The sequence below is a fragment of the Heterodontus francisci genome, chromosome 3, assembly GCF_036365525.1.
Source record: "Heterodontus francisci isolate sHetFra1 chromosome 3, sHetFra1.hap1, whole genome shotgun sequence".
Lineage (NCBI taxonomy): Eukaryota > Metazoa > Chordata > Chondrichthyes > Heterodontiformes > Heterodontidae > Heterodontus > Heterodontus francisci.
Window position 1 is genome coordinate 118,560,974 of NC_090373.1, and position 14,814 is coordinate 118,575,787.

At 44.3% G+C, this 14,814-nt stretch overlaps 1 protein-coding gene across 2 annotated transcripts in view; it reads left to right on the plus strand.

Moving 5' to 3' along the window:
• The window catches only part of scara5 (scavenger receptor class A, member 5 (putative)), a 314,240-nt gene that overhangs the window by 162,010 nt on the left and 137,416 nt on the right, over window positions 1–14,814 (plus strand). For both annotated transcript variants that reach the window (XM_068025691.1, XM_068025686.1), the window contains exon 2: window positions 11,153–11,295. In XM_068025691.1, the coding sequence (XP_067881792.1) occupies window positions 11,178–11,295 (118 nt within the window). In that variant the 5' untranslated portion in view covers window positions 11,153–11,177. The remainder of the gene's footprint in view (window positions 1–11,152; window positions 11,296–14,814) is intronic.

Here is a 14,814-nt window from a genome sequence, read left to right on the forward strand (position 1 = left end):
CCAGTGAGGAAGAAGGATAAGTTTGGCAAGTTTTTGGATAACACGGGATATTGTGAGCCTTGTCAAAAAGAAAAAGGAAGCATTCATAAGGGCTAGAAGGCTGGGAACAGATTAAGCCATTGAGGAATATAAAGAAAGTAGGAAGGAACTTAAGCAAGGAGTCAGGAGGGCTAAAAGGGGTCATGAAAAGTCATTGGCAAACAGGAATAAGGAGAATCCCAAGGCTTTTTATACGTATATAAAGAGCAAGAGGGTAACCAGGGAAAGGGTTGGCCCACTCAAGGACAGAGAAGGGAATCTATGCGTGGAGCCAGAGGAAATGGGTGAGATACTAAATGAGTACTTTGCACCAGTATTCACCGAGGAGAAGGACTTGGTGGATGATGAGTCTAGGGAAGGGAGTGTGGATAGTCTGGGTCATGTCGTTATCAAAAAGGAGGAGGTGTTGGGAGTCTTGAAAAGCATTAAGGTAGATAAGTCCCCAGGGCCTGATGGGATCTACCCCAGGATACTGAGGGAGGCAAGGGAGGAAATTGCTGGGGTCTTGACAGAAATCTTTGTATCCTCATTGGCTACAGATGAGGTCCCAGAGGACTGGAGAATAGCCAATGTTGTTCCTTTGTTTAAGAAGGGTAGCAAGGATAATCCAGGAAATTATAGGCCGGTGAGCCTTACGTCAGTGATAGGGAAATTATTGGAGAGGATTCTTCGGGACAGGATTTACTCCCATTTGGAAACAAATGACCTTATCAGCGAGAGACAGCATGGTTTTGTGAAGGGGAGGTCTCACTATCTCACTATCTTGATCGAGTTTTTTGAGGAAGTTATGAAGATGATTGATGAAGGAAGGGCAGTGGATGTTATCTATATGGACTTCAGTAAAGCCTTTGACAAGGTCCCTCATGGCAGACTGGTACAAAAGGTGAAGTCACACGGGATCAGAGGTGAGCTGGCAAGATGGATACAGAACTGGTTCAGTCATAGAAGACAGAGGGTAGCTGTGGAAGGGTGCTTTTCTGAATGGAGGGATGTGACTAGTGGTGTTCCGCAGGGATCAGTGCTGGGACCTTTGCTGTTTGTAGTATATATAAATGATTTGGAGGAAAATGTAGCTGGTCTGATTAGTAAGTTTGCGGATGACACAAAGGTTGGTGGAGTTGCGGATAGTGATGAGGATTGTCAGAGGATACAGCAGCATATAGATCGATTGGAGACTTGGGCGGAGAAATGGCAGATGGAGTTTAATTTGGACAAATGTGAGGTAATGCATTTTGGAAGGTCTAATGCAGGTGGGAAGTATACAGTAAATGGCAGAACCCTTAGGAGGATTGACAGGCAGAGAGATCTGGGCGTACAGGTCCACAGATCACTGAAAGTGGCAACGCAGGTGGATAAGGTATTCAAGAAGGCATACAGCATGCTTGCCTTCATCGGTTGGGGCATAGAGTATAAAAATTGGCAAGTCATGCTGCAGCTGTACAGAACCTTAGTGAGGCCACACTTGGAATATTGTGTGCAATTCTGGTTGCCACACTACCAGAAGGATGTTGAGGCTTTGGAGAGTGTACAGAAGAGGTTTACCAGAATGTTGCCTGGTCTGGAGGGCATTAGCAATGAGGAGAGGTTGGATAAACTCGGATTGTTTTCACTGGAACGACGGAGGTGGAGGGCGACATGATAGAGGTTTACAAAGTTATGAGTGGCATGGACAGAGTGGATAGTCAGAAGCTTTTTCCCAGGGTGGAAGAGTCAGTTACTAGGGGACATAGGTTTAAGGTGCAACGGGCAAAATTTAGAGGGGATGTGCGAGGCAAGTTTTTTTACACAGAGGGTGGTGAGTGCCTGGAACTTGCTGCCAGGGGAGTTGGTGGAAGCAGATACGATAGCGATGTTTAAGAGGCATCTTGACAAATACATGAATAGGATGGGAATAGAGAGATACGGATCCCGGAAGTGCAGAAAGTTTTAGTTTAGACAGGCATCAAGATCGGCGCAGGCTTGGAGGGCCGAATGGCCTGTTCCTGTGCTCTACTGTTCTTTTCTCTTTGTTCTTTGTTCTTTGAGACTGCCCTGTGAGGCCATCTGCAGCCTCCTCCACTGAAACTCAGCAGTCTTCCACCAGCCATATTACAGCCACTGGGGTAGCACTGCATGGGAGCAGGAGGACTGGCAACAGACACTACGGGAATGTATAAGAATGATTAGTTGACCTTTGTATGAAATATTGCATGGTTTGGTTTATAACTTTTTGTGGTGGCTTTTATTTTTGCATTGTGGCCAAGCGAACTCTGTAATGGTCAGTGACAGAGGAAAGGTAAAGTTTTGGATTGTAGCTGAATGGGGAATTGCGGTCATGTTCACTAGAGTCAGAAAAGTTGATCATGGACAGCCTGGTCATAAAGGAGCTATATTTGCTGCCTCTTCCCTTCCTCCGCCTCCTCCAGTTCCTTGGCTGGGTGCCATACAGCTGGTGGCAAGGACTGCCCCCTCATGATAGTGGGGTTGTGCAGCATGCAGTGGACCACAAATCTTGGCACGAGCTGTGCTTAGTGTTGCAGGGCTCTTTTAGAGCGGTTCTGACAGTGGAAGCATTATTCTGCTCTATCTCATTGCATGTGGCAGCTTGGCTTTTATTATATTCATGCTGACAACGAGTGCGTGGGTTGCACACTGCAGTCATGAGCCATGTCATCAAAAGATATCCCTTGTTGCTCAATAGCCACCCTCTGTTTTGTTAAGGTGGCTCAATGTAGATGGTACAGCAGACTGCTGCAGAATGAAGGCATCATGATTGTTGCCAGATACCGGGCATTGACCTGCATGATATGTTGCATATGGTCACACACCAGCAGGACATTGAGGGAGTGGAATCTGTTTTGGTTGTATTACCTGTCAGATTTGACATGTGGTGCCTGCAAAGTGACATGTACACAGTCAATGGCACCCTGCACCATGGGGAAGCCTACAAACCTTTGGATGCTGCATGCTTGCTCCACCTGCTTCTCTCTTGCTAGAGGAAATGAAATGTATTCAGCTCTCTTGGAATACAGAGCCTCAGTGACCACCCCCCCCCCCCCCCCCCCCACCACCTTAGGCAAAAATGGGAGATGTAGCAATTATCGCCTACTCCAGTTTAGAATGATCCAGGTGCGTAAAAGTTCATGGCCAAGGTCAACTTCACAGCCATTGACAATGCTGGACTCCTCCAGCTCTGAGGCTGCAGTTCTGCCTGCAGCAGATGGCAGATTTCGGTGAGCACTTCCTTTGTGAAAAGGAAACATTGCATGCACTGCTCCTCACTGAGGTAGAGGTAAGAGAATTGCTCTCCGAAGACTCTTAGTGAATATGGTCTCCTGATTAGAGTCCTTCTCCCCCTCCTACTCCTCCTTCTTTGAACAGCTTGCTGTCCTCTGTTTTGCCTCTGCTTATCCTCCCAGTCATGCTGTAGTTCAAGGAGGATGCAAACTGCTGCACCATTGTCTGGGAGCCAGTGGTTTGTGGAGAATCCTTGAAATCAGGACAAAGTCCAACAGCATGTGTAACTCCACTCCCTGTGGACCTCAGCAACTTTAAACAAATATGGAAACCAGCAAACACTTCTAGAGTTGCAGCAAGAGCTAATAATGTGTGAGCATGTGCTGCGGATGCCATTTTGGAGGCAAAAAGGCACTCATAACGCAGAAAAATCTGGCACTACAGACCCAAATTTCACAGCATATGATTTTTGTCTTTATGTTATAAGTTTTTAAATACTCATTTTAAATAGTATTAAATTGCATTTATATAAAATAGTAGAATTTGATATCGAGCTGATGAAGGAGACGTTAGGACAGTTAACCGACTATTTGGTCGAAGAGGTCATTTTAAGCAGACACTTAAAGGGAGAGAGAAAGAGATGAATAAACAAAGAGTTTGGAGAGGGAATTCCAGAGCTTGGGCCCAAGATGGCTGAAAGCACGGGCGCTAATCATGGGGCAAAGGAAATAGGAGTGCAGAAAAAACTAGAGCTGGAGGAGTCTGGAGTACTTCGAGGGTTGTGGGGCTGGATGAGGTTGCACCTTTTAAGCTAATTTGATTCTTTAAGAGAGAAACTGAGATCATTTCTTCAATAATTTAATTATTATGAGAATTTGTTGCATTACTTTTCACAAACTAAAATCTTGACTCATCTAAGTCTTATTAATTTATTCCGGATTCTCCCAGTGTGAACTTTTAATTAAGCTGCAATAGATCTGCATGGAAACAGCAAAAATGTGATATTAATTATAAAAACGATTAGGCAGTCCTATGCAAATTAAGCTCTATCAGCAATGAGAGGCTAGTACTTCCAAGCATCCAAAGAAAATAAATGCTGTTACTTTCTTACCAATGTTCATTCATTGGGCCGAATGTTTAAACGGTTGTGAAGGCGGGACCAGAGGTGGATGGGCCTGCAATTTCCCAGCACTGGCCAGCATGCCAGTTTGCTGGCATGTTCCTGCCTCTGGGCCATCTTACAAATGGCTGGTTTGGTTGGGGTGTTTGGGGGGGGTGGGGAGTTTGTGATGGCCGATTAGGGTCCTTAAAGGGCTTATTAAGGGCACAGTGCAGATGTTCACTGGAATTTTCCAGTTGGCAGTCAACCCCCCAGCTGAGGCTGAATCCAGGCCGATGAATGGAGCAGTCCTCCCGGCGGCAGACCAGGGGGCCGGTGCTGCATATAATGTTTTTAATCCCAACCCCCATACCTCCGTGGCCACAACTTTGAGACAGCTACAGCAGGCTGTCCTGTGGAAGGGTTTCCCCTCCACGATAGCAGTCTGATGGTTTTGGCCAGTTTTATTTTTAACTGTGCAAAAAGTCTTTAGACAGTGCCTCCATCTTGAGGTGCACTCTCTGCCCTATTTACATTGGCAGCTCCCACCTCCTATTGGCCCTCCAGCCTCTGGAGCCCACCCGCTGTCCTTAATTGGATGGCGAGCATGCACCCTGGCCACTAATTATCCATCAGGCCTCAGGCGCCAACACAGTGCGGGGTCGGGATCTGGAAATATGCCCAACATCAGGGTTCCGACCCCCGAACAAAAGTTCAGCCCATTATGTCTGTGTCTGTGTTTTCACTTAAATTAGAGCACAGTGAAAAATGCCCGCTTCAGGATTATTTACCAAATTCAGCCTCTTCCAAGTGTTTTATTTCAGAGATTACAATCTTTGGAAATCTCCAGCAATATATGCTGCTGCATTTATTGGTAAGAATGCCTTGAGTCTGCTATTTGGGAGAAGAAAATTTATCATTCTCCCTCTTTATTATTTTAGGGGTTTGCAATCTTTGCATCCTATTCACTTTGGGCTGAACTATATCCAACCCATATCCTTGCCAAAACAAAATCCACCTACTTGTACCTCCATAATAATATAAAATAAAAGCAAAATACTGAAGAGGCCAGAAATCTGAAATAAAAACAGAAAGTGCAGGTCAGGCAGCATCCGTGGAGAGAGAAGCAGAATTATCGTTTCAAGTCTGTGACCTTTCATCAGAACTTACCTCCATAATATTGTCTTTGTCCATCCCTACTTAAAGCTGTCTGCATTTAAAACCTTCATTCATGCCCTTGTCACCTCCAGACCTGATTATTCCAATTCCCACCCGGTTAGGCTCCCATTCTCTATAAACTTCAGATCATCCAAGCCTCTGCTGACCTTGTCTTATCTCGCACCAAGCTCCACTCACTCATTACCTCTGTCCTTGCTGACCTTCACTGACTCTCAATCCTAGAAAACCTAAAGTTTAAAATTATCATCCACATGTTTGAAACCCTTCATGGGCTTGACCCTCCCTATACCTCTAGCCTCCTGCAGCCTGATAAACCTGTCTTCTCCAAAATCTCTGTTCCTCCAACTCTGGCCTTTTGTACGTTACACTCACCCCCCCCCCTCCCCCCACCCCAGCTCTCCCACCTCTTCCTTTGCCTCACAGTTGATGGCTATGCCTTCAGACACCTAAGCCTGACAGGTTAGAATTCCCTCCATACACACCTCAGCTGCTCCACTACCCTTTTCTTTAAAATTCATCTCTGTTCAAATTTTTGGTCAACCCCTCCTAATTTTTTCACCTTTTTTCAAGCACCCATCTAAAAATGCTGTAGGATGTTTCTCTACGTTAAAGTTCTAATATAAATGCCAGTTGCTGTTGCTACAACCAGGCGTGAAAGGTGTCTAGGGGTCTGTTATTACCTTCACCTGGTCTTATTGTAACAGGGTTCAATTTTAAACACACTCTGTTTTGAGCTCCCTCTTTGTGAATCCTTATTCACAGCTTTCCAATTATAAGGCAAAGAAATGAGCATAAACTGACTTTCTTAGGTTTAAAGAAGAAAAGTGAAATTTATTAAACTTACTTGAACTCTAACATGGTTCAAGGCTATGGATATATGACGCGCCCACACTAGCATGCACATGCGATATACACATGCAGATAGGGACAGAAAAAAGAAGTAAAGATAAAGTGGAACAGTTTAAGGCAATATCTTGTTACTGTGCTTCAAGCTTGCTGTAGTCCTTAATTGAAGATATGGTCTTGCATTTCGTTGGGGCTCAGTGTTCCTTTTAAACCTTGTTCATGTCGGAGACTTTTTCTCTCTTTGAGGTTCATATGTTTTCACAAGATTCAATTCCATGGGAAAGAGATGGAGGTAGGCAGAACTGGACAGGAGGTAATTCCCCTTTCAGTTCCAGGAGCACACGGCTTTCTGAACTCAACTTCTGTCTTCTCCAATGTAAAACTCTCAATTCAAACCTCTGCAACAGCCAGTTAGTCATCTGACCACTTCTTCTGTGTATTGGGGAAGTAACGACTGGGTCTCCATTGTTCCAATAGTGTATGTTACTGTGCAAATGTCCTTCCAGTCAGGGGCTTGCAATTTTAAGTTCTAATATTCATGTGGCGAAACTTGTGTGCTTCAGTCTTGGCAGGTGGGGGTTTTGCCTGACACCTCTGCACCCAGGGGAATGAAATGTGATTTGAAGAAAAATGGCACATTTCATTACAGACTTTAAGAGAAATATAAGATACTGAAAGAAAAACCATGCATTTCTCTCCTTCATTTCCATTCATTCACCAATCTTAAAAAGTATTAAAAATGATCTGTTCTGGATGCCAGGGTTGCTTTAATTTTCCCTTTTCTTTCCCAGGATAGTTAGTAGGGGATGGGTCTATCCTGAACTCTGAGTCGTGCAAAGACTTTTGGCTTCAGTGGATGGGTGATTCCCTTTTCCTCTGACTGTGGGGGAGGAGTCTTTGTTACTCTCCCCTGTGTTCTCTGGGCCACTTCTACCTGCAGGTATTTGTACAGACTTAACTGCATTCTCCTGTGACACTTCAACTAGGTGAGGCATCACCCTCACGTTTTCTCTGCCCCCTAGAGGTCTCTCTTTGTCTCTGCAGGTTCCTGTAAATGCTGTTAGCAACTCTGGTGGGGGGGGGGGGGGCTTCTAGAGTCTGCATTTACATAGAAGGATGTGGGGTCTAACTTTTCACATTTTTCGGGATTGGTTGATCGGACAGTAAGGGTTTTCATCCGGGATTCTTCCCGGACTTACTTTAACCTCTGTTCTGGGTCACTCTTTCCCCTTTTCTTTCTAAACTTTTGCCAGCCGTGTGCTTGCCTGTCCCTTTTGTTCTCAGCAGGGGTCCCTTACAGTTCACCAGCCCTCTGCTGGAGGGTCCTCCTAACACTGGTACAATACTTAGGGGTGCAGGATTCACTGTAGGTTGGGGTTTCCCCTCAACCTGGCACATGTGGCAACTCCTGCAGTACTTCACCACATCTTTGTGGAGTTTTGGCCAGTCAACCTGTTGTCATATGCGGGTTGGTTTTTCATAATCCGGCATGTACAGCCACTGTAGTCTCTTGGGCCCTTTTTAATATTTCTCCCCAGTACCTCTGTGGCACCACTAACTGGTGAATTACTGTCTACTTCTTGTCCTCAGGTCTGTGAAGAGAACTCCATTTCCTCATCAGTACCTCATTCTTTAAATAGTAGCAATCAGGTACTCACGCTGCTTCACTTTCAGACTAGGCAGCCAGTGTTAACTCTTGCAATACTGGGTTGGCTCGCTGACCCTCAGCTATGGAAAATGCATTTAATTCATTCCCTGGGTCTCCTAACTTTCCAAAGAAAGTCTCGGTCATCTGCCTGCCGTACCAATGCAGTCTGCTCTGGGGGAGCTGGTTTGATCAGGGCCTGACCCATTACACATTCAGGGACTCTGCAGGGGACCGTCTCCTGCCACTGCCCTATCTCTCTGACCTCCTGCGGTCTTTCTTTCATTACTGGGGGGGCTACCACCTTCACCCTGCCAGATCATTACCTAGGAGCAAGTCAACCCTGTCCACAGGCAAACTAGGGACAATCCCTACAGTCATCGGTCCCGAAACTAGGTCGCACTCCAGGTGCAGGTACAGGCTTACCCTGCCCTCTAATACCATTCACCACCATTTTGGTGTTCACTGCACTCTCTGGGGGAAGGTCAGGCCTTTTCCCAGTAAAAGGGATCTGGTGGCCCCCGTGTCCCTGAGAATTACTGTGGACTTGCTTGCCCCACTCGAGGAATTGTGGGATTACTTTTGTTTCAAACATAAAACCCTGATAACTTTCAGGAATCCTATTAACTTTTCCTGAACTGGCTGTAGTAAGCTTCCTGGGTTGCATTCTTACTGCAGTTAACGCCACAGCTTATTCTGTGTTTTCCATCAGGGTCCCATCTGCACTGAGCGGGTGTGCCCTGATTTCCCCTTTATTTTCCAGCAATCAGCTTTTAAATGCCCTGCTTTATTACAATGGAAGCACACAGGTCTCCGAGTCTCACTCGCTCACAGCACCTTCCTTTTTGGCTGGAGGAGGGCCCCCTGTGTCTCCTGCTTTCCTTTCTCTTCCATGACTGCCTGGGCTTCTATCACCTTCCCACCCTTTTTTCTTTTTGGATTTGTGGGGGTGATTAAGAAAGGTTCTCCCCTGGGAAATGGACTTATAAATTAAAGCAAACTCATTGGCCAAAACGGCCGCTTGCCGGGCTCTCTGAACCCGCTGCTCCTCTACATGGGTTTTTATTGAGAATGGGAGAGAGTTTTTAAATTCCTGTAACAGGATTACTTCTCTGAGAGTCTCATAGCTGAGCTGTGTTTTTAAAGCCCTCAACCACTGGTCAAAACCCAGTTGCTTGCTTCTTTCAAACTGCAGATAAGTTTGATTGGCTTGCTTTTTGAGGGTTCTAAACTTTTGGCGATAGCCTTCGATTACTAATTCATATGCCCCGAAGATAGCATATTTGGTCACTTCATAATTTGATGACTTCTCATCTGGCAACAAGGAATAAACCTCATGGGCTTTTCCAGTTAGTTTGCTTTGCAGTAAAAGAGACCAGGTCTCAGATGGTCATTTTAGCTGCCATGCCAGTTTCTCGAAAGACACAAAAAATGCTTCCACATGTTCCTCATTGAATTTTGGAATTAATTGAGCGAGTTTTAACAAACTTGTACCCAGCCCTGAATTCTGCTCCTCCATATTGGCCGTGCTTTCACTGGGGTTACTGTGTCGTTCCCTTGCTAACTCAAGTCTCCTTAACTCTCTTTCTTTGTATTCCTTCCGGAATGTTCTTTCTCTGTCTCTCTCTCCTGCCTTTCATTTTCTTCACGTTCCTTTTGGAAGGCCTCTCTTTTTCCCTCTCCTGTCTCTCTCTCTCTTTCCCTTTCCTCAAATTCAGGTTTCCTCTGTTCCAATTGTATCTTTGCTAACAAAGATTGTTGGATTGTGCTTCTGACCCTGCTTTTGCTACTTCAGATTCAAAGGAAAAATGGTTGGCCACTAGCCTTAGGAGTTCAGACTTCCTAGCCTTGCCACGTACAGGGATCCCACACTCCTCGGCCATTTTTCTCAGCTCCTCCATAGACAGTGCTTTTAACTTATCTCAAGTTTCTTCACCCTGACTTGGAGAGCTACTCGCTTCATTTGCAGACATGTTAGTATTCAATCACACACAACCACAAGAAAACCTGTATTAATCTTTGCTCTTTTTGATTGGGAAAAATTTGGCTTCCCACTTCCAATTTCACTCATTCATCTGTGGGTATAATTCTGGATGCTAGCATTCAATTTCTGTTATGACCAGGCGTGAAAGATGTCTAGGGGTCTGTTACTAACTTCACCTGGTCTTATTGTAACAGGGTTTAATTTTAAACACACTGTGTTTTGAGCTCCCTCTTTGTGAATTCGTGGTCACAGCTTTCCAATTATAAGGCAAAGAAATGAGCACAGACAAGCTTTCTTTGGTTTAAAGAAAAAAGTGAAATCTATTAAACTTACTTCAACTCTAATGCGATTCATGCCTACAGATATATGACGCGCCCACACGCGATATACACATGCAGATAGGGACAGAAAAAAGAAAACAAGATAAAGTGGAACAGTTTGAGGCAATATCTTGTTACTGTGCTTCGAGCTTGCTGTAGTCCTTGATTGAAGATATGGTCTTGCGTTTCGTTGGGGCCCAGTGTTCCTTTTAAACCTTATTCCTGTAGGAGACTTTTTCTCTTTTTGAGGTTCATGTGTTCTCACAAGATTCAGTTCTGTGGGAAAGAGATGGAGGTAGGCAGAACTGGACAGGAGGTAGTTCTTGCTTCAGTTCCAGGAGCACACGGCTTTCTGAACTCAACTTCTGTTTCCTCCAATTTAAAACTCTCAGTTCAAACCTATGCAACAGCCAGTTATTCATTTGACTAAAACTAGTCTGACCACTTCTTCTGTGTATTGGGGAAGCAACGACTGGGTCCCAATTGTTCCATTACTGTCTGTTACTATGCAAATGTCTTTACAGTCAGGGGCTTGCAAGTTTAAGTTTTAATGTTCATGTGGCAAAATCATGTGTGCCTCAGACTTGGCATGTTTGCCTGACACTGTTATTGTTGAGTCATGGTTTTGAACCTGTCGACCACTGCACACACAAGGAATGGAAATTCTCTCTGTCTGAAAGCTAAGAAAATGCAGTGAAAGCATGAACAGAATCTGACTTAATCAAATTGTTTATTATTAAATTAATACGGCTAAAAGATTACTGATTTAGCTGAAGCAAAATTTTTATTTCTGCAAATGACTAATTGAGTTCTGCATTTCTCAGGTGAAGTCTTCAGTGTTCAGAATAAATGGAGAACAAAGATCTGCCTCTAATCTCAAATGAGTTTCAGGAGAATGGATCAATGTGTGAAGAATCACTTGAGTTTGATGGAAGGAACCTCTCAAAGCTGAACCTCTGTGAGGAAAGTATGTATATTTCCTTATGAAGAGAATTGGAAATTTATAGCAAAAGATTATTGCTTTCATTGAAGGATTAATCATTTTCCATTCTCTTTTATTTGCTGTTATTTTAATTATTATTTGATGTTTAAGACTTTCAAGCCCTAGGTGATTTCATTAAATCTGGTTGATTGAAAGAATGCCCAAGTTCAGCATTTCCTGAACCTGTTTAGAACTATGTATGTCCTGTTATTAATGAATGAAGCCACAGTATATTCCTTCAGTTATAGTGTTCCTAATGAGACTGCAGTTTTTAAAAATCTATTCTCAGGACGTGGACATCACTGGCAAGGCCCATTTATTGCCCATCCCTATAGCCACTTCAGCAGGCAGTTAAGAAGCAACTATGTTGGTGTGGGACGCTGATTCCCTATGCACTAATTTGCATATGTTATAGCAAGAGCAAATGGAGTAGCAGCTGCGACTTTCCTAGAATTGCACTGTAAAACACGCTGGGTAACTAAGTTTCAGATATGCAGCGGCTGCCAGAAAGTGAGAGGTTTCTGTCACAGAAGTGTGTGAAACAGTTAAGTGAAGATTTCTACAGCTACAGTGAAAGAGCAAAGCACTATTCTTCTCTCACCTGTTTGTTCCGCAGTCTGTTGCTTTTTTTTTTACTCTGTATCTAACCCCCGTATTTTTTTTTTATTTTAGTGTAGAGGGAGCTTTACTCTGTATCTACTCCCCCGTTTTTTTTCCTTTTTTTTAAGGTGACCTTTATACCCCAGGCCCCTTTTATATATTTTTTTATGTCGAGGGGGCCTTTATTCCTCAGGCCCCCTTTATATACACACTTATATTTTTAAAATAACTTTATTAAAACCAGATAAATAAACAAAAAACTCAAATTAAAATGCCATTCTCGGCGTTGACAATGCACTCCAGTCCCTGCGGTGCCCACCGGTCGCGGAAGGCCTCAAGCGTACCGGCGAACACCGCATGCTCCTTTTCCAGGGACACCCGGGCGCGAACGTAACCGCGGAAGAGGGGCAGGCAATCGGGGAGGACGGACCCCCCGGCGGCCCGCAACCTGGACCTGTGAATTGCCACCTTGGCCAGGCCCAGGAGCAGACCGACGAGGAGATCCTCCTCCCGGCCCAAGCCCCTCCGCACTGGGTGCAGTCTGTTGCTGAAGAGCATGGGTTGAACTGTATTTTTAAAGGCTGTACAGAGGTGTCCAGATAGAGTTATATGTGTTTTACTTCATTGACTGCAACAATGGGAATGCAAGTAAGCAGATCCAGGAAATCAACCTGTAACTCCCGCTGCAGGTTACTGGATGGTGACTTTTTTTTTAAAGGTGCAGTTGTGACATAACATATTTAGAAAAAATTTTAGGCCTTCACCTCAAAAACATCTCACACCAGTGTATTGCAATGAAAGCACTGCTTGAAGGTGCTGGGTGGAGCCAGCATTATAACATATATTTCTTTCCTGCTTGTAACCTAGCGAGAGCAGACTGTCAGCATTCCTGTGTCCATGAGCAAGACAGAAACTCCGCATCTGCATCATTCTCGCCAAATTTAGCATGCACCAATAGTTACATGTAGTTGAGAGAATAAATATAGTGAGTTTGAGTAGATAGTACAGGATGAGTCACAATGCACACATGTGGATGAGTTGTGATAAATGAGCAGCAAAGTCTTGCTGCCAGAAAGTCAACTCAGTTCCTTCTTCATTCTCTATGGATTCTGAATACACAGGAGCATTTTACAAAAGGAGATTTCTTTCTGAGCAGAATTATCTACAGGAGTCATTTGAATTTGCCCAAGATACTTTGTAAGATTTGGATAGGAGTAAGGAGGAGACCTCCAGCCACATCTCTGCAGTCATTGATGCCCATTCTTGTCTACCATAGAGCGTGTGACACCCCAGAGCATCTGCAGAGGAGCCCTCACTGGTACAGACAGTAAACACAGTCGGAGTATCACCAGCAACTGCTCACACTGACGTTATAAATGTTCTTGATTCTAGTATACAAGAGATCCCCTTTAGCGGTTTCAATGTGCTAGTGGAATCAGATGAAGACAGGCTTCCGTAAGACATCTACAGACCTCATTGGCAGAGACCTCATTGCTGTCCTTATGTCTGCTCTCACACAGATCAGATGAAATGCTGAGGGAATGTCCAACAGCAGGAGCATGACTGGAGTAGTCATAAATGAAGTTGTTGTCTCTCAGAACAACACTGTGTTCACTCCACCCATCATTCCTGGTGTAAGTAAGAGTTGATAGCCAGGACCAGTATGCTTTGGTGAATCATTTGTAGGCCAATCTTAGGAATGGGCAGAAAAAGGTACAGGGTCCCCTGAATTCCAACTGCCTCACACTGAAACAATCCAGCATACTTTTTATTTCCATTGGAGATATCACAGCTTAAGTTTAGATGATGCACACAATACACTAGTACTAAGGGGAAACTATGTGGGAAAAGACATTATTGATAGAATACAAAGTAGGATGCCCTGTATTTGAACATTATCCAGAGATTTCCATTTAAAAAAAAATAAAAACAAGAAATGCTGGAACCACTCAGCAGGTCTGGCAGCATTTGTGGAAAGAGAAGCAGAGTTAACGTTTCGGGTCAGTGACCCTTCTTCGGAACCACTGACCCGAAATGTTAACTTTGCTTCTCTTTCCACAGATGCTGCCAGACCTGCTGAGTGGTTCCAGCATTTCTTGTTTTTATTTCAGATTTCCAGCATCCACAGTATTTTGCTTTTATTTCTTTTTTTTTTGATTTGTTCATGGGATGTGGGAGCCGCTGGCGAAGCCAACATTAATTGCCCATCCCTAATTGCCTTTGTCAGTGACACTCGCATCCCATAAACAAATAAAAAAAGAAAATCTCTTTCTGAAATGCAAATGATTGTGTTGCAGAAGGTGCTTTGAGGCACTTTCCCGGTTATATGTAGACAGAAAGTTGGCTTTCAGTGGTAGTTCAGGCACTTAACTGAATTAATCTTGGATGCATGCCTGATTAACCAGTTTTCTTGGCTGCCTGCAGTTGCATCCTCAGGATCGATGTCTGTGTCCTGCTCAGGCCTTGCTCCCAGATTGGCCTCCTGCTCCATAGTTAGATCTTTATTTGTGGAAAAGTTGCAGAGCATACAGCAGATGTCAGTGATTTTGACCATCTCAAATTGACCATTCTCACATGGACTGCAGTGGTTCAAGAAGGCAGCTCACCACCACCTTCTCAAGGGCAACTAGGGATGGGCAATAAATGCTGGCATAGCCAGTGACACCAACATCCCATGAATGAATTAAAAAAAAGGAGGGCCCACACTATAAGCTGCCCTATGATCTATTGAGCTATCTGAGGTGCTGTTTTAAGGTGTCAATTGCATGCTCAGTAATGATCCTGCCGGTTGCATGGGCCTTGTTGGTTTTTCACTCTATTTCTGTCTATGGTTCTTATAAGGGTGTCATAAGTCAGTGTTGAAGAGGAAAGCCATGGCCTCTAAACAACTATCCTCCCAGTCTC